Below are 24,598 nucleotides of genomic sequence, written 5' to 3' on the forward strand. Positions count from 1 at the left end.
ACTAGAGCGGGAGGTTTCTCCGCCCCTTGAGGTCAGCCCAGACCCTCTTTCAGATCTGAGCTTTCAATTCAGACAAACACCGGCATCATTTAAAAGGGAACAGTGGAATGACGATTCCCTTAAATTTGCTAAGAATGTAGTAGTCCTCGTCAACGGCCAACACACTAGTCAGCCCATATCACAAGGACCCCACTTTGTGTTAGAAAATGACTTATTATATCGGGTCAATGAACACGAGGGGGGGTGCGGAAGTTGTTGTTGATTCCACGAGCTTTCCAGCGGCAAGTTTGTGAGTTAGCGCACACCCATCTCCTAGGAGGCCACTTGGGCACCGAAAAAACTCTAGAGCACATTAAGCTCCGTTTTTACTGGCCGGGAATTAACGAGGAGGTTCGCCGCTTCTGTGTTTCGTGCCCGGAATGTCAGCTGCGGCAAATTCCTAGGAGGGACCGTGCTCCTCTTGTTCCCCTTCCCTTAATTGATGTTCCCTTAGAAAGAATAGGGGTCGATATAGTAGGACCCCTGGAACCCTTGGCTTGAGGACATAAAAATATACTAGTCCTCGTAGATTATGCGACCCGCTATCCAGAAGCTGTTCCGTTGCGCTCAGCTAATTCTAAAGCAATCGCACGGGTACTGATGGAGGTCTTTGCGCGAGTTGGGGTCCCTAAAGAAGTCCTTACGGACCAAGGGACGCCATTTACCTCGGAGACGTTCAAGGAAACGGCCAAATTACTCAAAATAAAGCACTTGAGAACCGCGGTGTACCATCCTCAAACCGACGGTTTAGTAGAGAGATTTAATCAGACTCTCAAGCAGATGCTTCGCAAGGTGGTCAGCGGGGATGGGAGGAATTGGGATCAACTCCTCCCCCCTCGTGCTCTTTGCCTATCGGGAAGTCCCTCAAGCCTCAACGGGGTTCTCCCCTTTTGAATTATTATATGGACGACAACCCCGGGGCATATTGGACATTTTAAAGGAAGGTTGGGAAGGAGAGGATCTTCCCTCAACTAATATTTTGGAATATATCGCGCAGTTACGCGATAGATTTGAAAAAATTCGACCCATATTAAAAAGTCACATGCAAGAGGCGCAAGCAGCACAGGCCCGCTATTATGACCGGGGCACGACCCTCCGGGAGTTCCAGCCGGGGGATCGAGTCATGGTGTTGATTCCCACCTCCCACTCTAAACTACTTGCCCACTGGCAAGGGCCGTACGAAGTTAAGGAGCGAAAGGGACTCATCGACTATTTGGTGAAACAACCCAATCGTCGACCGAGTGAGCGGATATATCATGTAAACCTACTGAAACCGTGAAAGGAAAGGGACCCTGATCCCACCTCCGGCCAGCCCCGCTCCTTCTTTGCTCAAAGTAACACCCTTAACTTCGGGTCTAATTTGAATAACCGACAGAGGCGAGAGCTGGAGACAGTTATCTCGTCCGTCCTGGAGGTGGTTGACGAAATCCCAGGAAGGACCTCTCTGGTTGCCCATGATATTGTGACTGAACCCGGGGTTGTAGTCCGAGAACGCCCGTATCGTCTTCCTGAGGCAAAGAAAGCGGAAGTGGAACTGGAAATCAAGCGCATGCTGGATCTAGGAGTCATAGAGGAGAGTCATAGTCCCTGGTCCAGCCCAATTGTCTTGGTTCCTAAGCCTGACGGAAGTTGGAGGTTTTGCAATGACTTCCGTCGGCTTAATCAGGTCTCACAATTTGATGCTTATCCGATGCCTCGAGTGGACGACCTCCTTGAGAGGCTTGGACAGGCAGAATACCTGACCACACTTGACATGACCAAAGGGTACTGGCAGGTTCCTTTAACGGACTCCGCGAAGGGTAAAACCGCGTTTAGCACCCCTAGTGGGCACTGGCAGTATCGTGTCCTTCCATTCGGGTTACATGGGGCTCCTGCAACTTTCCAGCGTCTGGTGGACAAAGTGTTCCGTCCCCATAACACGTATAGTGATGCCTACCTGGATGACATTGTCATCTATTCTAGCACCTGGAAGGAACACCTACAGCATGTCGGAGCCGTATTGCGGACGCTGGGGGAAGCCGGTCTTCGCATCAACCCAAAGAAATGTTTCTTTGGATTGGAGGAAGCCAAGTATTTGGGCTACCTAGTGGGTCGTGGTACAGTGAAGCCACAGTGCTCCAAAATAGAAGCCATTTTGACATGGCCCCGTCCGCGAACCAAGCGGCAAGTCCAGGCATTTCTCGGATTGGCGGGGTACTACCGCCGGTTTGTACCACGTTTTTCGGAGAGAGCCGTGCCCTTGACTAATTTAACAAAGAAAAGGGCTCCTAACATTGTGGTATGGACTGAGATAACAGAGGCAGCCTTCAGTGACTTGAAAAGGGCCCTGACGTCGGCACCCATTTTAAAGGCGCCTGACTTTTCGCGGCCTTTTATCCTCCAGATGGACGCTTTGGACACAGGCCTCGGGGCAGTGTTGAGCCAAAGTGTCGATGGTGCCGAGCACCCCATCATGTTCCTAAGCCGGAAACTGTTGGATCGGGAGACCAGATATACGGCAGTGGAGAGGGAGGCTCTTGCGATTAAGTGGGCGATCACACAGTTGAGGTATTACCTCTTGGGACGGGAGTTTACACTAGTCACGGACCATGCCCCTTTACAGTGGATGGCCCTGCACAAGGAGTCTAACCCCCGAGTCACGAGGTGGTTCCTCGACCTGCAACATTATAAGTTTTCGCTCATTCATCGGAAGGGTTCTCTACACGCCAATGCCGATGCTCTCTCCCGCGTTCACGACCTCTCGGTAAAGGACGCCCGACCCGACGGGTCTGGGCTAAGGGGGGGGCCCTGTCACACACGTGTGTTTAGGAGACAGCCAAAGGGCTTAAATACAGGTAATTCCATGCCAGGCCAGGGGGTGGCGGAGTGTACTAATTTTCCCTCTCAATCTGTTGCAGACCATTCTAGGGAAATCCCGCCCGGCTCTGGGCAGCCAATGATGTTCCTTCCGGTTCCGGGGCTGATGACGTCACTTCCTTAGCTGGCCTTTAAAAGCCACCATACTGTCTGAAGAAGTCAGTTCTGTTTTGGACTCGGTTGAATGAACATGTATGCCAATTTTGCAGCCGTAATGGATTAAATGGGTGGCTGCCCCAAACCTTCTTGATGTCTCATGGTCGTTCTTGTGACAATATATATACTGTATATGGATATCTTGACACTGAAGACACAGTTTTATATAATAAAACAAGTGAAGCTCACTTGTCATATACAGGTGCTGGTCATAAAATTAGAATATCATGACAAAGTTGATCTATTTCAGTAATTCCATTCAAAAAGTGAAACTTGTATATTAGATTCATTCATTACACACAGACTGATGTATTTCAAATGTTTATTTCTTTTAATGTTGATGATTATAACTGACAACTAATGAAAGTCCCAAATTCAGTATCTCGGAAAATTAGAATATCAATTAAGACCAATGCAAAAAAAGGATTTTTAGAAATGTTGGCCAACTGAAAGGTATGAACATGAAAAGTATGAGCATGTACAGCACTCAATATTTAGTTGGGGCTCCTTTGGCCTGGATTACTGCAGCAATGCGGCGTGGCATGGAGTCGATCAGTCTGTGGCACTGCTCAGGTGTTTTTGAGAGCCCATGTTGCTCTGATAGTGGCCTTCAGCTCTTCTGAATTGTTGGGTCTGGCGTATTGCATCTTCCTCTTCACAATACCCCATAGATTTTCTATGGGGTTAAGGTTAGGCAAGTTTGCTGGCCAATCAAGAACAGGGATACCATGGTCCTTAAACCAGGTACTGGTAGCTTTGGCACTGTGTGCAGGTGCCAGGTCCTGTTGGAAAATGAAATCTGCATCTCCATAAAGTTCGTCAGCAGCAGGAAGCATGAAGTGCTCTAAAACTTCCTGGTAGACGGCTGCGTTGACCTTGGACCTCAGAAAACACAATGGACCAACACCAGCAGATGACATGGCACCCCACACTTTCACTGACTGTGGAAACTTTACACTGGACCTCACGCAACGTGGATTCTGTGCCTCTCCTCTCTTCCTCCAGACTCTGGGACCTTGATTTCCAAAGGAAATGCAAAATTTACTTTCATCAGAGAACATAACTTTGGACCACTCAGCAGCAGTCCAAAGGCGAGACGCTTCTAACGCTGTCTCTTGTTCAAGAGTGGCTTGACACAAGGAATGCAACAGCTGAAACCCATGTCTTGCATACGTCTGTGCGTGGTGGTTCTTGAAGAACTGACTCCAGCTGCAGTCCACTCTTTGTGAATCTCCCCCACATTTTTGAATGGGTTTTGTTTCACAATCCTCTCCAGGGTGCAGTTATCCCTATTGCTTGTACACTTTTTTCTACCACATCTTGTCCTTCCCTTCGCCTCTCTATTAATGTGCTTGGACACAGAGCTCTGTGAACAGCCAGCCTCTTTAGCAATGATCTTTTGTGTCTTGCCCTCCTTGTGCAAGGTGTCAATGGTCGTCTTTTGGACAACTGTCAAGTCAGCAGTCTTCCCCATGATTGTGTAGCCTACAGAACTAGACTGAGAGACCATTTAAAGGCTTTTACAGGTGTTTTGAGTTAATTAGCTGATTAGAGTGTGGCACCAGGTTGTCTTCAATATTGAACCTTTTCACAATATTCTAATTTTCCGAGATACTGAATTTGGGACTTTCATTAGTTGTCAGTTATAATCATCAACATTAAAAGAAATAAACATTTGAAATACATCAGTCTGTGTGTAATGAATGAATCTAATATACAAGTTTCACTTTTTGAATGGAATTACTGAAATAAATCAACTTTGCCTGTACATACAATCACACACTCAAAGAAAATTCAAAGTGAAGACAGCTGACAGCTTGTTTTCTCTACTAAAGCACACACAGGATGGTAAAGGGAAAGAAATGAACATATACATATGCTCACATGCACCACAATAGATCTGTAAAGATTTACATGCACAACGGCATTAAGCCAGCCCTGCACCAATTTGTCTACCTGTGGAGCATAATGGGCTCTGATATTTCAGAAAAGTCCAACTCTGAAATATACGAAGTAAGAAATTATTAACTGAACTACATATGCTTTAATCAAGCTGATATGTTGGACTGTAATAATACAATAGAGAGACACAAGTAAGCATAAATCTTTCCTTGAAGTAATTCATTTTAAGGTGGAGATTTTGCTACCATGGTGTTTTGATTAAAGAAATAATACCTGTTATCTACTTTTCACTTTAGAAACCCTTTCTTTTGAGATGTCACTTTATTTTATGATGTTGACTTTACCTTTTAAATTAGAAAGGGTTGACTTCTTTATACATGGTTGATTAGATTAATATTGAAGTACTTATTAGTAAGTCAGTGCATGTATTAAGAGCTATTGGCATTCACCTATAATTATCTCTTTCATAATTTCCATAAGTTGTTTATAAATCAGAACTATAATTCTAAACACAGCAAGTAACTTTTGAATACATTAATTCATGAGCATTACTTGTACAGCAAGTTGCTAAAGTGCTCTTTTGACAAGAAAAAAAAATATTTCTCATCTCTTTGGCATTATTGCAAAATATCATGTCAAATTAATCTGTTCATAAATAATGATATGATTCAGTGGGTTTATATCTTAAAGGGTAGAAAAAAGTTACAAAAACAATAAGAAGTGAGGATGGCAAAAGAAACAGGCCTAACTGGCAAAATAAAACTATCAGTATTAAGTTTTTATCTTTACATATGTTATTTGATGAACTCTAAAGATTTTTTTAGTAAACACAGCCTTTCCTTTACATTGCTGAAAGTTCAGATGAGATGGAAACACTGTCTTTGTCCTTATAAAGCTGATGCCACCTGACCTAACACATTCTTAAGTGCTTGAGTAAGGAAATCATTTACCTAGAACTGCAAGAAACCCAGAAGTCAAAGATGTAAACAATGTGCAAGTCTAAACTTTATATACTGTATAAACAAATAAAATTAATTTCTCAATAATGATCAAAGCTAAAAGCATCTAGATTCTGTCACAGGTCAATGTGCAATTAAAAAATCAGAAACAGTTACATAAATGTGCATTGAAAATGGTCTGTTTTGAATATCATACTGTAGATTAGATCTTTATTCTACTCCTTTTTTGAGTGCATTGTGCTAGCAGCACAAATAACTTTCTTCCCCAAGAAAAAGTAAGTGATGATTCCTCTATACCCCATATATACAGTGCCTGTAAAAAGTATTAATCCCCTTGGAAGTTTTCATATTTTATTGTTATACATTATACAACATTAAATCATAGTGGATTTTTCTTGACACTATTCAAAGAAATAAACTTTACTATCAAAGTGAAAATATACCTCTCCAAAATGGTCAAAATTAAAGACAAATATAAAACACAAAATAACAGGTCTACATTAGCATTCGTCCCCTTTCAAGTCCATATTTAGTGAAAGATGCACCTTCAGCAGCAATTACCCAGTCTATGTGGACAAGTCACAATTATCTTTTCACATATCTGAACACTGCAATTTCTCCCTTATTCTTCTTTGCAAAACAGTTTCCCTACCCTGTCAGATAGCATAGAGATTGTGAGTGAGCAGTCCTTTGTCAAGTCCAGCACAAATTATGAACTGGATTGAGATCTGAGCTCTGACTTGGCACACTCCAGGACATTAACATTGTTGTTTTAACACTAGAATCCTGAAGCCCTACGACAATATTCATAATGCCAGGGCCTCCTTAATTTATTCACCACTCTTCATTACTGCATTAATTGCGCACTGATATTGCTTTTGTTTGTTTGTTGCTGTTTGTTTTGTGTCAATGTGTGTGTTTGCATCTTTCACAGTGGAAACGTGGCAATCTCACTGATACCAGCTTCTGTGCTGCAGGGATAAGAACTGATGCTTCATAATTGAGACGTTACCGGTTCAATCCGGGGTCCTCCCTGCATTTACGGAACTAGGAAATTACTAGGATTGAACTGACAATCCCCTGCACCAGTGAAGCAGATATCTGTGAAACTGCCACATTTCCACTGTGAAAAACCCAAACACACGCATGCAAAAAATTCTGTTTTAGTTATGTGTTCAACCTATGTCCTATATTTACATAAATCGTTGTAGATACAGAACACATATGAAATGTACAGTATATATTTCAAATAACAATATATTATTTTCCTATAGAATTCCAGAAACCTCACTCCCAGATAAACAGACTTCAGCTGTAAGAATTTTGTGGCTGACTTCAGCTGTCTCGTGGGGGATAGGATAGCTGGCTGCCTGCCAGCTGTCAATTGACACATTTGCAAAATACAGGTAATATCATGCGCATTTAACACAATGATGATGAGATGTGAGTAAAATTAAGGTGGTCTGGCATTACGAATATTTTTGGAGGCTTCAGGGATTCTACAGTAGTGTTAAGCCATTCCTATGTAGCTTTGGCTTTATGCTTGGGGTTGTTATCTTACTTGAAAAGAAATCTCTGAAAGCAGAGATTTCTCCCAGGCTACATGAGGTTTTCCTCATTGTATTTTGTTGCATTTACTTTAGCCTCTACCCTAACAAGCCTTCTAGGGCCTGCTGCAGAGAAACAAAATCGCAAAGCATGATGTTGCCACCATCATGTGTGGAATGGTATGTTTTTGATAATGTGCAGTGTAACATAGCATTTACTCTAAAGCTCAGTTTTAGTCTCATAAGACCATAGAACCTCTGTCCAGCTAACTTTAGAGTCTCACACATATCTTTTGCCACCTCTAGCCAAAATGTTATGTGCATTTTTTAGCACTCTCCCATAAAGCTGTGATTGGCAGAGCACCCAACCAAAAATTGTTTGTATGTATAGTTTCTCCAATCTCAGTTAGCTTGTAACTCCTTCAAAGCTATCCTAGGACTCTTGGTGGCCTCCTTCACTCGTCATCTTCTTAAACAATCACTAACTTTAATTATGTGACGTCTAAAAACCAATTAGCTTCACCAGTGGTGATTTGGGTTTGACATATTAAAGGGAAGGCATACTTACACATTTATCTGTAATTTAGACCATTTTGCAGAGAACGGTTTTAACTTGCACATTAAGGTGTATTTTTCTGTGGATTAGTATCAAAAAGCCAAATTAAATCCACTGTGATTCAACATTGTATAACAATAAAATGTGAAAACTTCCAAAGGGATTAATACATACACAAACACACACACACACTACCATGGACAACCTAACTTTTAATCTAGTGTACATATTCAATACTGCCACTGTCTCTATTTTGCTTTTATGTTGACATTATATTTGATTTACTTTTATCCAAAACCAGATATAACTACAGATTGTTTTTTAACTGGGTAAATAAAATAATCTGTGTCCTTGGCAATTAAAATTCTATCATTACCCTTTGAATTTGCACTGCTGCTTCATTCTGGTCAGAATTTCTTATGCCTTTCTCCTTGAAGAGTCTTTGTTTCTCTTCATTCTCTCGGATCTCTTTCATGAATTTAGCTCTCAGTCTGCCTTGCCGAGCTCTTTCAGCAATTTGTATAAATTTAATGGCTTCTTCCACTGTTAGAGTTCTCACAGCTGTGACCTGTAAACAAAAAGAAAGAAAAAAGATTATAAATGACAAATACATTCTTTATAGTTTTGAAATCAGTACATAATGAACCATGATTAACCTAAAATAATTTACAGTACCATAAAGCATAAAGTAATCGAGCGAGCCTTATATTAGTTTGCATTTTTCAAGAAAAACCCTATGAAACTGCTCCAGAGGTAAACATAACCAATTGAAAAAAAGCACAGTGAAGAATAGTGTCATGCATATCCTGGCTGAAAAACTTTTAATTCACAACTGGGTATCATAATTGTTAAGGGAACCATCCATGCATCTATTTTCTAAAATCACTTTGTTCAATTCAGAGTCTCATGTTGCCAGAGACTACTCCAGCAGCATCAGATGCAAGACTGAAATAATCACCAATCTATCACAGGGCAAAATAAACACATTCATGTTCACTTAAAGCCACATGATTTTAAGTCTTATATTAACCCAGCATGCACACCTTTCATTAGTGGAAAAACAGTTACTCTACCCATATTCTTTATTAGACTGTTTCCCAGATCATAAGTACTAACCACTAACTTTAACACTGTAACTCCTCGGCAAAAAAAGATTGTTGCAGTTGGAAAATTCAAGCCCAATTTTTATGGATTATGTATGTGACTGTCAGATAAGAATTATGATGTATGGTATGTATGTATCAAATGTAACAAAATCATTTCATGAACCCACAGAAAATTGATCGTTATCCCTTTAGAACACACCAGGAGTTAGTAGTTTGAAATATATTGTTAAAAACTCTTCTGTGTCATTTCCACCACTTTACAAATCAGATCAGAACATCCCTTTATCAGGCACATATTGCTGAGACCAGCTTTTTCTAAGATGAATTTTGTAGAGCTGACCTTTGGATTTATTATATTTAGACTGGCTTACTGTAATGTCTTTCTGTATGAACTTGAAGAGGGAATTTTAAATAAATTATAGTGGGGTCTCAACTTTATGGAAAGAGTTCTTACTTAAATCATATGTTGGGAAATACATATTGTATTTTTTAAGTTGTGTGATTATCACTTATATAAAGCATTGTTAGATAGACAGACAGACAGACAGACAGACAGACAGACAGACAGACAGACAGACAGACAGACAGATAGATAGATAGATAGATAGATAGATAGATAGATAGATAGATAGATAGATAGATAGATACTTTATTAATCCCAAGGGGAAATTCATATTTGTTTCATTTCAGTACAGTTTATTTTTATATAAATAATCTTCAATGAATGCAAGCTCTAAGTGTTGTAACAAGTTTACAAGTAAAATGCAATTGCAAACTTTACAATCATTAATTACATAATGTATACACATAAAGACACAGATTTGTTTACACACGCAGTAAAACAAAACACTTTAAAACTAATTAACATGAATGTAACCTAAAAATGTCCTATAACATTATTACTTCAAAATAAAAATGTTTTGATTTAAAGACGGCGGCACTATGGCACAGTGGTAGTGCTGCTGCCTTGCGGTAAGGAGACCTGGGTTCGCTTCCTGGGTCCTCCCTGCGTGGAGTTTGCATGTTCTACTGGTGTCTGTGTGGGTTTCCTCTGGGTGCTCCGGTTTCCTCCCACGGTCCAAAGACATGCAGGTTAGGTGCCTAGTGTGTGCTTTGTGTGTGGGTGTGTGTGTGTCCAGCAGTGGGCTGGCGCCCTGCCCAGGATTTGTTCCTGCCTTGCGCCCTGTGTTGGCTGGGATTGGCTCCAGCAGACCCCCATGACCCTGTGTTAGGATATAGCGGATTGGATAATGGATGGATGGATGATTTAAAGGACTTACTTAACTTGCCTTATCTTTTATTTTACCTAGTTGTCTATTACTCCCTGCTTTTTCTTCTAAAGCTGGCCCCATTTATTTTTACTGGCCATACCGCCAGTTTTCAGTTTCAAATTGTGTTGTATGTTGTTCTTTAAAGCTTTTAACAAGTTTTAAAAAATTCTCCTTTACTATATTCCTCTTCTCAGCTTTCTGTATACTTGACACATGATTCAGCCTTGATCTGGGTTCAATGATTTAGCATCATCACAACCTTATTGAGGAGGCAAAACTTTCTCTTTATTCCTTGATTGTTTAGTATGCTATATCTGTGTCCATATTCAAAATGCTGTCTTTAATTAATTCTTTTTTTATCCTGTTAGTTTGGGATTCTCCAGGCTTGTGATCTACTCTTCATGATTTTTTATTTTTTTTTTTTCACCACCCAAATGTTTATATCTTTTAATGGCAGTTTTTTTCTTCCTTACACTGCTGCGGTATTCGGCCAGCCACACTATCCAATTGCAGTCACTTCAAACAACTTCCTTTGATGCATTAATTATTTTTGATATACATTAAAAGCTAACAGGTTAATTAACTAAATGTTAAAGTGCCCCCTACTTATGCATTGTTTCAATACATAGACACTTCATTATAATTTATTCAAGTAAATAATATGCATATTCATAAAGTTGTTTCAATGTGAATTTGTTATGTTATTGTAGCATTATGTCACTGTTTTCTTTTATATAGATTTCATCATGTATATAAATGTAATGATAGTACTCCATCATTAAGTTCTGAAGTTAAATATGGTGTTCCTCAGGTCACAGTACTGACACTGTTATTCTTTTCAGTCTACCTGATAGTGCTGGGAAATGCAGTGAACGATATGGCCATAAGTAATTGTTTAAATAATTATTTTTGGGTGGGGTTTGTAATTTTTTTTTCTGCTGTTTTTTCTTTGTATTTTTTGTTTTTCCCTTGCTTTCATTATAATTAATTTGAAGTAAATAGTTGTATGTAGTATGTTATTATACTATAATATGTTCAATCTATTCAATGGCACTGTAATGTTCTAGTTTTGGGAAAAGAAAGTTAATCTTTCACTTTTTCACTGACCTCTTGTTAAAGGTAGGGCTGAATTCAAAATTTCCCTTATAAAATTTTCTTAACAGGACTCATCAAAACATACATAATAGGATTTACATAATGGTCTCAAGATTATATTCTTCTAAAGGTACCAAGCATAAGTCAAAATATTGTGGGGTTCAAGTGTTTCGCTACTGAATTCCCCAACTGTATAATGACCCCGTTTAAGGCATACACCAATAATCACAGCATCGAAACACAGTATGAAGCGCCACTACTTTAGTTAAGCATGCTCCAATTACAGCTGCTAATTAGACTCATACTACAACTCTGTTCTGCGGTGGGTTGGCACCCTGCCCAGGATTGGTTCCTGCCTTGTGCCCTGTGTTGGCTGGGATAGGCTCCAGCAGACCCCCATGACCCTGTGTTCGGATTCAGCGGGTTGGAAAATGGATGGATGGATGGATACAACTCTGTTAGTTAATTGCTCAAAATAAAGTCTTGGTAATCATTATGATCTGTTACAGTGTCTTGTGGCAAAGTGAGGTCAGCGGCTGATTAGCATGTTTTTATATAAATAATCACATCTTGGTAGGAGGAACCATGGTAGCGTGGTGAGAGAGGTTCCCAGGCGTGATGTGGAAACAGATGGCCCTACACTAAGTGCACAGGTGTAGGAACGTCCATGACTATAGTTGGTGCCGGGAGCTCCTAATCGACACAGCTATGCCACATCCCCATTTTAAAAGGGGAAGCGCGAGTGCGAAGAGGAAGACGATCAAAAAGAAAAGACAGAACAGAGATTACCGAAAGAAGAAGGCAGGAGGTGAAAAGAACCAGCGCAGGCATGAGCAAGCAAGCAAAACAGAGCAGGCTCATGGGAAAGAAGGCAGGCAGCTGGGAGGAGAGCCCCTGGGAAGGAGTGTGTGGCCGACACTCAGAGGCAGTTGGAAGTGGTCGCTTCAGCTGGGATGTTACAAGGAGCAGGAATGACTGGGAGTTTGCGCGGCTTGCCAGGGAGGACTGGGAAGGCAGCAAGGGTCGAGGAGGCTTGGGAGGAGAGCCGTAGCGTGAGGGCCATGGACGTTGGAGACCCGGGTCTCTGTCCAGCAAGTGAGCCTCTCCGTAGCCATGGGATTGCAGGCAACTGTGCCTGTGGACAGCTGCATCCACAATATGATTTCATATTGTCTCTATGTTACAGTGAGTGGGTCCTATGATGGACTGTCAACTTCCCTAGGGCTGTTTACCTTATTCCAGCGGTTCTCAAACTGTGGGGAAATAACAAAAACAAAAATGTTGCCATATGTGGCATAATTTTGCTATTCATAGGGAAATTTTAAACTTGTAGTGGTGTATTGGCAGCAAAAAATATAGGAATACATTTTATTAGGGTTTCAAAAAAACTTTATGGGGGCGTGATTAAAATTGTTATGAAAACTCTGGTCACAAATACTTAAAGGTTGAGAAATGCTGCCTTATTCCAAGTACTGTCAAATTCGGTCCTGGACCCTCACAACAGTGAATTGGATTAACTGGGTTTAAAAAGGTTACATTTTGGTAAAAACAGCAAGGTAAACATTCACATACTATACTATAGCATAGTACTATACTATACTATACTTCCTTAGAAGGCTGGCGTTCTTCAACATCTGCAATAAGATGCTGCAGATGTTCTACCAGACGGATGTGGCGAGCGCCCTCTTCTACACGGTGGTGTGCTGGGGAGGCAGCATAAAGAAGAGAGACGCCTCACGCCTGGACAAACTGGTGAGGAAGGCAGGCTCTATTGTAGGCATGGAGCTGGACGGTTTGACATCCGTGGCAGAGCGATGGGCACTGAGCAGTCTCTTGTCAATAATGGAGAATCCACTGCATCCACTAAACAGTATCATCTCCAGACAGAGGAGCAGCTTCAGCGACAGACTGCTGACACTGTCCTGCTCCACTGACAGACTGAGGAGATCGTTCCTCCCCCACACTATGCAACTCTTCAATTCCACCCGGTGGGGTAAACGTTAACATTATACAAAGATATTGTCTGTCTGTAGACCTGCATTGTTATCACTCTTTAATTTAATATTGTCTTTATCAGTATGCTGCTGCTGGAGTATGTGAATTTCCCCTTGGGATTAATAAAGTATCTCTATCTATCTATCTATCACTGATTTTCTGAGTTGCTTAATCCATTTCAAGTGTTACAGTAAGATGAAGCCTATCCTGGCAGCATCAGGCTGTTTAAAAAAAAAAAAATAGCCTAAATTACTAATATGTTTTTAAAAAGGAAAAAAAAAAATGATAGGAGTTTAAAAAATATTGCCTTCCCTATCACATAATATGCAAACTTCTCTAGCATGAACAACCATATATAGTCTTGGACCATTCCTTTATTCGGAAATATTACAGTTCCTTGATCTCCCAAACGTATGTACTGCTTTGATCAATTCATACCACAAGTCTCAAATTCTGTGATAGATAATGTAAAATGTTGCTTTGATTTTAAGGTAGTTATTTTATTGTTGGTTTGGAATTGTGTTGAATAACCAAGTTACAGCTTTCTAGAAGAAGAAATTTTTTGGGAGAAAAAAGCCTGATACTTCATATAAGCATATAATACTCAAAATAGTCTTAACTATGGTTCTAAGGCTACTTATACAAAAACAGGTCCATAATATTAACCAACCCCTGTCACCATGAACCAAAGGTTCTCTTGTTTTTACACATGCACTTTAGTTAATCTTTATCTCTTTATTTACTTTTCAAAGAGGAGTACATTAAAAGCATATTTATACAAAATTGTCTTGTTATATAGTCCTATTATTCAGTAGTACACCCTCTCTGAAAATAAAGTATAGAGAATTACAAATTAGAAATGTTGAAAACTGCTCTTGAAACTGAAAATGAAAAGCTGAATCAAAGAAATGTTTAAGACACTGATTGATTTCCTTTTAGAATATGGTTATTTTTTCAGTCTTGCAGTCATTGTTGCACATCCATTAACCCCTGAAAAGTAGAACGTGAATACAGTATAATTCTTTGCATTGAGCAAAACTATGCAACAACAAAGTGTTGTATCAAGGGAATTTTATGTGAGATTGAACAATAAGGAAATTGATTCCATTTGAAATAACCCTACAGAAAGCAAAGAGAAGATTACGATCTACTGAGGCATAAACGGCACACAACATCTGAGTAAAAAAACAAGAGAATTAACACTACCAAGATGAATATCCTTCCTACGCTTCCGTTTCTATTTCAAAACATCCCCATACACATTAACAAATCATTTTTTAAGATATTAGATTCAATCATAACTTTAATTTGGAATTCGAAATATCCACACATCCAAAGGGTGACCCTACAACGACCTAAATCATAAGGTGGAATGGCTCTACCTAATTTTCCATTTTATTTCTGGGCGGCAAATATACAAGCTATAAAAACCTGGACATAGCACATATAGATTAACACTCACTAGCTTGGACTGCAATAGAAATTAAATCCTGAAGTACTTCTTTATATTCCTCACTAGCCCATGTTTTGGGTGTGTACCAAATTAACATCATTCTGGACAAAATTTTTTAAATGCCTATTAGACAGCCTTGGTGTCATAAATCCATTAATAGCTGTATCTGGTGTACTCCCAAATGGGCTTAAAGTGGAGGAGGGCAAACAAACTGTAATTGTCTTTACTTCACTATTAGCACTTAGACTTATCTTGCTCAACTGGAAGAATCCTAGCCCAGCTCTCTTAAGTCAGTGGGTAACTGATGTTGTATACTATTTGAAACTGGAAAAAAACAAATTCTCACTTAGAGGATCTGTTCAAAACTTTTTTAAAAACCTGTCAGGATCTAATCAATAAAATTTTAGAATAAGCATTTAAATTGGGGGCAGCACGGTGGCGCAGTGGGTAGCGCCACAGCCTCGCAGTTAGGAGACCCGAGTTCGCTTCCCGGGTCCTCCCTGCGTGGAGTTTGCATGTTCTCTGCGTGGATTTCCTCTGGGTACTCCGGTTTCCTCCCACAGTCCAAACACATGCAGGTTAGGTGGATTGGAGATTCCAAATTGTCCCTAGTGTGTGCTTGGTGTGTGTGTGTGTATGTGCGCCCTGTGGTGGGCTGGCACCCTGCGTGGGGTTTGTTTCCTGCCTTGCGCCCTGTGTTGGCTGGGATTGGCTCCAGCAGACCCCAGTAACCCTGTAGTTAGGATATAGCGGGTTGGATAATGGATGGATGGATGGATGGATGGATGGATGGATGGATGGATGGATGGATGGATGGATTTAAATTGGGGAGGAGGACTTCTTTCCCTCTTTACTACTCTTAAAGTTTTTCTCTGGCTGTTGGCCTTCCTCTCTTTCTCACTGGGGAGGGATGGATTTAATTTAGTTTTGTTAAGCTTGACTTGATTGTATAGAAAGTTACATGCATTTAATAAATTCTATTTAAAAAAAAGAGCAAAAACAAAACATCCTATTAGGTCTAATCCAATACATACATTTAAAAACTGTTGGTTTCTGGATGAATCTGTCACAAGTTTTCTCTGATTCTAGGTATATTTAGATAGCCTAAGCCTGAAGAGATTAATGTGGTCTATTGTTTGAAGATTGAAAAATAAGTGGAAACCAGACAATAGAAAAGTAAGGAAAATCTAAGGGTGAGTTATCTTATAAGAATACAATTTTGAAATTACATTTTTGCAGGGTTAGTAATGGCAGTGTACATTGTAGATATAGAAGATAGTTTTGTACAATGAAAAATAGCATAGTGAATAAAAATTCTAAATGTGCAAGCAATGGTAAAAATATTTTGTTTTCTTACAGAGATACTCACCTGACATAAAACTATCATATACGTAGAACTTTCAAAGGTTTTCTATACAGGACATACACCAGATAATAAATCTAACATAATCCATACATAGAGGGGAAAATGTGGGCTGTTTTTAAGACTGCAATTCAAAGAAATTACATCAAAGTGCTATTTGTCCACTTACCAATATTAACTTACTATAACTACAGTAGACAGTGAGAAAATTAGTAGTGCAACCCCTTCCTCTGTCTTGGATCTGAGGCAGCAATTTCAGGATACTGCTTCAATTTTAAAGAAAGATTTAGCCAAATAAAGAGGAATGTACTGAATAAATAATACATTTGAAGAAATATCCTGTATTTATTCCTTTAATAATACTAAATGGGCTGATGGTGTGTGGCCAAATAATTCAATTTCCATTATATATGACCAAACTATTCAGTTCCAGCCAGTACTTTAATGGTTCTTGGTAAATTGCCTGTTGCTTAAACTTCTTTCTTATTGTCAAACTGTTGTTGGTATATTTAAATATATTGTTCATATGGATATATTGATTTATATATTGATATATAAAATATTACAACAATACAGGTCAGGTCAGGTTGGGGAGCATGCACTGGTACAGTGCGTTGCCGCACCCACCACACAATGAAACAGCTCGGGATCCTGGTTGGCAAACCCCCAGGCAGACACGTGATCCAGTCCCACCCTCTGGAAATTATCATGTCTGCCGCAGTCAGATGTTACGTGAACATTAATTTGGCCTGGTCCAGCCGCTCAGGTCCTCAACAATGAGGATCCTCCGAACCAGATCACCCTCAGAGAATCATGCCACATACCATTAGTGCCGTAACTGACGGTCCCTCATGTGCCTCATTCGGGACTCCATGAGCAACCACCAATTCAACACAAAGTCAAACCAGCTGTGCCCAAGGATTCTCCAAAGAGACACAGTATTGAAGAATTCCAGTCTTCGTCTCAGGTCACTGGATAGTGTCAAAGTCTTGCCACCATATAGCAAAACAGGAAGCACCAGGACTCTAAAGATTTGGACCTTTGTCCTTTCGCATAGATATCAGGAGGACCATACACCCCTTTCAGGTAACCTCATGACCCCTCCATGCTCTCCCAATTTGTCTATTGACTTCAGGAAGAGTCACCAGAGACATGAATGTCACTGCCGAGATAAGTGAACCTCTCGACAAGGTCAACACTTTCTCCACAGACAGACACACTGCTGATGGCTGTGCCCAAGAGGTTATTAAAGACCTGGATCTTGGTTTTTATCCAGGACACTCATAAGCCCAGACACTCAGACTCCTCGCTCCATTTCTCGAGAGCCCAAATCAGAGCCTCCATTAACTTCGCAAAGATCACAACATTGTCACCAAAGTCAAGACCAGTGAATCTTTCTTCACCAACAGATGCTCCACAGCCACTGGACCCCACGACCTTGCCCAACAGCCAAGTTTATGCAAGCATTGAACAGAGTAGGAAGAACACAACCCTGAAGAACCCCAGAGTCAACTGGGAAAATCTCAGAGGTTGTGTCCCCACTCTACACAGCACTCACAGTACCAGTGTACAGGGCGGCCATGATATCCAGCATCTGTGAGGGTATCCTGTGAAGTCTTAGGATGTCCTACAGGGCAGTTCGATCAATTGAGTCGATCGCTTTACAAAAAGAGACAAAGGCTGCAAAGAAACTCTGCTGATATTTGCGTTTGCACTTGATGAGAACCCTCAGTTCCAGAATGTGGTCGATGGTAAACTTCTTAGAATGCTCCGATCACTGGTATTTGAGCAAGTGATCACGGATCTTATTGAGGATGACCCTGGCAAGCACCTAACCCGGCACTGAGAGCAGTGTTATCCCCTGTATTTGCCGCAATCCAGGCTATCACTCTTCCCTTTCCAGATATGGACAAGTCCATTTTTCTAGTCAGTTGGGATGAGGAAGGCTGCTTGCATTATGAAGGGGATGGTGGAAAGCCCTCGGGGGTCCTGTCCCCATATGAGTCAAAATCGTCAGAGAGCCAATGGGGTCAGGCCTGTTAGGGATCAGAATTGGAGTGGTGCTGAGGCGTTGCCCGCTGCACAGCAGCACTCAGGTCCCAATTTGAAGCAGCCTATCCAGGTAGGCACGTGGAACAATACAGTTCTCAAAATATAATGCTCCACGTTCTGGTAAGTAATCATCTGTTGAAATGGTTTAGAACTTCTTTAGGGATAGGTATAGATTTATATATTAGCACCAATTGCTTGATTTGTGAAGGACAATGATTTGTCTCTTGGAATAATCTGTTCTTTCCCCTTCCCCATTTCAGAGGGTAACAAAGGGTTTTCTGTGTGAGTTTCCTCTTTACGGACAAGCTTTTTACCCCTGTTTTTGTTTTTGTTTTTTTCCCCTTAAAACATCACTATAAATTTTACTTTTCACTTAAGTGATATACTTGACCATGAGAGAAGCGATTTTACTGGAGATGTCTGGTTACAAAACAGAGTCACTGTGATGAAGTGGAAGAGTTAATTTAACAGGATGATTAAAATAACTGGTATAAACAGAGATTCTTCTTTATCATGTCTAGTTAAGATCATGTCCACTCATTATGGCTCCAAGCCACCACAGTAAAAATGTTACTCACCTACAGTCATAATCAATCTGCTTTAAAGTCAGCCTTTAAAATTAAAAATGAGGGACTTAATATTTGACAACAGAAACTTGACAATATCAGGTTTACCAAATCTCTCTTCTGCTTTATTGTGTCACCTATGTTGTAAGTTGGACTCTCTCACAGTTATTCTCTAATTGTCAATCAGAAAAAAACAAGCATGCATACAAAGACTCAAGGTTTAGCTTTGTTTCCTGGCTTTGCCCAGGTATTATTTCAAATGGCCAGTGTAAACTTAAAGAGAAATATTATTGTGTTCAGATTAAGTACTACCATCGACCCAAATTAGCTATACAAAAGCTGTCTCAGCTGTACAGTTATGACACAAATCTGCCCCTGCAGGGCACGGTGCTGGTTGGATTACACTTGTGACACCAACTTAAAATATATAACTCTAGAAGCAATATTGCTCCCTATGGAGCCATTAAAAATAGTGAGGAAAACTGGTAAAATGAGCAAATGCAAAATGAATATAAACAAGGTTAATGCAATGGAAAAGAATTCAAACCATTACAAAATGTGTGCCATTGTTTCTCTGTTAACAGACCACACCATCAGGCAGCATGTCTGTAATATATAAAACCATTTTACAGTCCCTTCCTTTCAAAGATCCAAGAGGACAGTGAGAAAAGGATCTCTCTCACTATTTCAGAAAAGGAGTGGAAAGCAGCAATGCAGAGAATCCACTCAAGCTCCAAAGCACACAATTATTCAACTCAAAATTATATATCGACCACATCTGTCTCTCTTAAAATTGTCCAAAATGTTTCCAGGGCAAGATCCAACCTGCAAATGTTGCAATCAAGTTCCAGCCTCACTGGGTCACATGTTTTGGGCCTGCACCAAATTAACATCATTTTGGACCAAAATTTTTAGATTCTCTCCCCTTTTTTCCTTTTTTTTTCTCTCCATTTATCATTATTCACTTATCAATTCATCTACTTACTTATTTTTTACTAGCTTTAAGTTTTACTCTGCTGGCTTAGCTCTCTTTTTCAGGGGTGGGGGTTGATTTGTTTTCGATCTTATGTTTGTAAAAATTGATTTATCTGTATGGAATGTTGTGTGATTTTAATAAATCAATAAAATCAAAAAAAAAAAAGAAGACCACACCATAATTTTTCATGCCTATAGTTACAAGCCCGAACTGCCCCCAGCATTCCCTGAGAAGCATAAATGAAAGTTACATGTTAAAAACCTGACTTACTGTGAGAAGTACCCGAGTGTCAAATATCAAGTCTGTGTTTTTCATAAAGAACACACTAGGAATAATTTTGGTTTATTGATATGAGATTTAAATATGCTACCTATAATTGCTACCTTCCTTGATATTCCTTTAAAAAAAAGAAAACATTTGGGCAATACTTTAGAATACGTGCTTCAAGGGCTTACTATAGCAGTTATCATTAGTAGTTAAAAGACCCAAAGAATACATTTGTTAAGATCTTTTTATATAGCAGTAAACAACTAATACTGCGGTTGCACTAAAAGTAGCCTTTGTTCTAAAGTGTTACTAACATTAGACCTCAATTTTTTTGAAAAAACAAATGGTTTCAATAGTTAATAAGCATAACTGGTGAATGTGATGGTGCTGAATGTTCTAACATCTTCTAATGTTTCATCTGGAAGGCTGTTGCAGGGAGTTGTAAAACATAGTTGAAGCCTGAACATATTAGAACATTCTGGAAGTCACTTCTTTACTTGAAAGAAATAGGAAATATATCATCAATACCTGAAAGTGATAAGGGAGATGCACAAACACAAAGAGAAACCTAGGATTAAGACAGTAAAACAGTAAAACATAACAGTAAAAACATTGTTATGTTATATAAGAAATACAAAGACATCAACCCCAGTTAATCAGCACCTTTTCCGATGTGTTACAAAAGGCAAAGGCCTAAGAATGTTTCTCAAAAAAGTTTGAAACAAAAAACTCTAGAAGCATACAATTAATTATGTCGAGGAACAAACTGAATATGTACTTATGTTTACTGATTGTTGCTTTTGTACCTAGGTAAGGCAATCTAGTTCCATTATGCAGAATTGTCCAACACTATGGATAATTAAGTCGAGTAGACTAGGCTACACATTGATCACAGTGTTAAGGCCATAGATCAAACTATTAGGAAAATAGAATTTAAAAAGTAAAGAAATTCAAAGAATTGGTAGATTTGGACATTATAGAACCAGTTAATGGACCAGAAGAAAGAGAACCCAAGAGGACCAAAATAATAAATCAATAAGTCACAGTGGCTAAATATATACTGTATATATATTTTTGTGTCTTTATATCCATCCAGCAAACCATGTTATCACCAAAAATCTACCCACACCGCACTATAATCTCCTACAGTGCTAGAATAGATCTGTGGTGTTTATTAACACCTTTAATGGACCCACAGGTTGAGTTGACTCTCAAACCTAGCTCTGCCACAGTCATTGCAGTTTAAATGGGTACACACACATATTTATGAAAAAAAGCATTTCTTTGAAATTTTAACTAATGAAAAATGACTGCAAAGTAACGTAATAAGTGCTTTGGCTGGAACAGAAACTTGGAGAACCTTGTACATGTTGCAACTGTGCATGGTCGAGGGTTTTCAACAAAAAAATGCTTCATGAATCATGAACTGACCAAAAGATTGGAGACTAGTACCAAACCCTAATAAATGCCAATTTTATATCAGTTTTATTTTATGGGTATCTTGGCAACAAAGAAAGGGACTAGGCCTAGAAAAAGAGAATTATTGCCATGGTAGAAGCCATAGGACAATTGATTGGATTATATTAGGGATTGGATTGAACTGGATTGGAGACTGAGATATATTGATATACTGACGTCATCCTTGCAAGTGGAAGAGAATCTGCTAAGAATATTGTATTCTGAGGTGTGAGTGTTAATTAAATTCCTTAATGGAAAAAAGTTAGGGCATATAACAAATAATAGAATAGAGCACCATATAGCACTCGTACAGTCAAGCGTTAACACTAGTAGAAAAGCAACGGTACATTGATTCTTAAGTAAAAAAGCATTTATTTTAAGCACAGGTAGGCAGGCACAGTCAACCTTTTAACTGGGCTTGGGTCCCTGCTGCCATCATAGGCTTCTGGCAGGGCGCTGCACCAAACCCTACTCCTCCAGCTCTCGCTGCCATTCCCTATTCTTATGCATAAGCCCCTGAGCAATGGATCACTCCAGCTTCCTTATGTTGCTCAGTTGATGTTACTGTCTTTATCCCCTTTCAAGTGTCATCAATTCGCTCCTCTGCAAGGCTCTCAAGCCGGCTGCGTGCCTACCATCTACCACACGCTGGCATCTCCCGATCCTGCTGTCTCCCTCAGTCTTTCCTGGGACCTCCATTTCTTTTCTTTCTCTCTTTTTTCCTTCCCTCTCTGCCATGCACACTCCCTTTATGGCTCTAATTGGGTGCAGATGCTGTCCTCCGCCTGCTCTGAGGTGTGAATGAAGCACTGGAATGCGCGATCAGCCGCAATCAACCTCAGAACACTGTGTGCAGATTCACAAGTGCACCTATACTCGCTTCAAGCCTGCACACTTTGGGCCTCTCAGTTATTTAAAATTTGGAATGTCACAAGCCTTTCTCATCACAGAATACCACGTGCAGTTTTGTTCTCCGGGCTACAGTAAGGACATAGCAGCACTGGAAAAAGTCCAGAGAAGAGTGACTTGGCAGATTCCAGAGCTACAGGGAATGAACTATGAGAACAATTAAAAGCTAAAGAAAATTAAGAGGAGGCATGATTAAAGTGTTTAAAATTATGAATTAGTACATTGGATCGAGACTGTTATTTTAAAATGAGTTCATCAAGAACTCGGGGATACAGCTGGAAACTTGTTAAGGGTAAATTTCACATAAACAGGAAGCCAAGCAAAATGACACGTTTTATTGGCTAACTAATAAGATTACAATATGCAAGCTTTCAAGGAAACTCAGGCCCCTTCTTCAAGCAAGATGCATATTGTAATCTTTTTAGTTAGCCAATAAAAGGTGTCATTTTGCTTGACTTCTCACTACATTTATAATGGCTAACATGGTACAACACCCTAGTACTACAGACATAAACAAGTGTTTCTTTACCCAGAGAAACATAGACACATGGAATAAGCTACAAAGTGGTGTGGTAGACAGTGCGACTTTAAAGATTTTCAAAACTAGACGTAATGTTATTTTGGCAGAATTAAGTGGATAGATCAGGCAAGCGTTGTTTGGCTTAATGGCTTGTTTCAAAAGAGAGAAGGTTTCTTCCTCTTGTGAGCTTTATTATCAAGTTATTACATAATTTTCAAAATTAGAGTTGCTTACATATATGACAAGAATACAATTCAAGTTTGATGACTAAACCTGATACCTTTGCATATTTTAACAAGGACAATGTAACTCAATATATTGGCAAGCTCATAATGGCTAGAAGTAATTTTATTCCAGAGAAAGAAATGTGAGACAGTCCCTGCCTATTATGCCAGCTGTTGCTTATTTGATTGTATAAACAGATATTTTCCCATTCAGGGAGGGGAAAACCTTGTCCTACAAGATGGAAAAGATAAAACATGACCATTATGTTTAAGGTATATTGTTTCATTTAGTCATCAGTGGCAACATCGTAAACACAAACTTGAAACTGTACTTTCAAGATGCTTAACTGACAGGTATGTCTAAAATATATAAAGGTCATTAGAGAGGAGCTGAATACTTCAGCATTGTCCTCAGAGATCATCTTCTAGTAAGACAGGAGAAGGTAGATAACCTAACTATACACTACTCATTCAACACCACACAAAACAATGAGAAAATCAAAAAATGTAGCAGAGTTACTCACAGGGATGCAGCACACTTACAACAAAATATTTGTGAAGTAATAGTGTATATCATTAAAGAACCTACAAATAATCTCAAGCAGCAGTTGAAGAAAACAAGAAAGTGAATGTGTTTGAATATGAGAAATGAACAATGTTAGTAACAAAAAGGGTAAAATAATTTGTTATTTACTGTTGGTATCTCAGGTAAGAGTGTCATGTACAAAAATAATATGTATGCAATTTCATTATTATAAGATGTGGGCTTTACGGAAAGAGCACAAGTAGAAGAAAACCAAAATTCAGAATACAGTGTATATTATAAGGGTTTAAAATCTGATATGTGATCATTTATTTTAGACTCCCTAATTAACATGGTGAATTAATATCTAATCCAAAAATGGATGTTTCATCTTTCATTTTAATCTTCACATTCCTTCACAAGTGAATACTCATAAAAAAAATAACATTTTTGTTACCAAGATATGTAATCACTCTTTACGTTAACATATTTTACATTTTACATGCAATTGTTTGCCCTATGTTCTTGACACATATCCACACGTGAATATTTAAACTGCAAAACAGAAGAACTACCCTCATACTGACATTTTCTGACAGTTCATCTGTACTAATATGATTTCCCCTTAACATCATTTTAAAAATGTTAAATCTTTTCACCTTTCTTGTAGTTTTTATTGTCACTTTTTCCTCACATTTTATGAAACCTCTTTGAATTGTATATTCTTTATGAAATGCTATTAGATAAAGTGTGATTCTACTTGATACTGTAAGCCTCTAATGTGCTTGTCCTGGAAACGTTCACC

At 39.3% G+C, this 24,598-nt stretch overlaps 1 protein-coding gene across 2 annotated transcripts in view; it reads right to left on the reverse strand.

Moving 5' to 3' along the window:
* Window positions 1-24,598, reverse strand: part of zgc:153738 (uncharacterized protein LOC558115 homolog) — a 289,186-nt gene that overhangs the window by 208,685 nt on the left and 55,903 nt on the right. For both annotated transcript variants that reach the window (XM_028803884.2, XM_051928820.1), the window contains exon 5: window positions 8,392-8,583. In XM_028803884.2, coding sequence (XP_028659717.1) covers window positions 8,392-8,583 — 192 coding nt within the window. The remainder of the gene's footprint in view (window positions 1-8,391; window positions 8,584-24,598) is intronic.

This window comes from Erpetoichthys calabaricus, chromosome 6, assembly GCF_900747795.2.
Source record: "Erpetoichthys calabaricus chromosome 6, fErpCal1.3, whole genome shotgun sequence".
Classification (NCBI taxonomy): domain Eukaryota; kingdom Metazoa; phylum Chordata; class Cladistia; order Polypteriformes; family Polypteridae; genus Erpetoichthys; species Erpetoichthys calabaricus.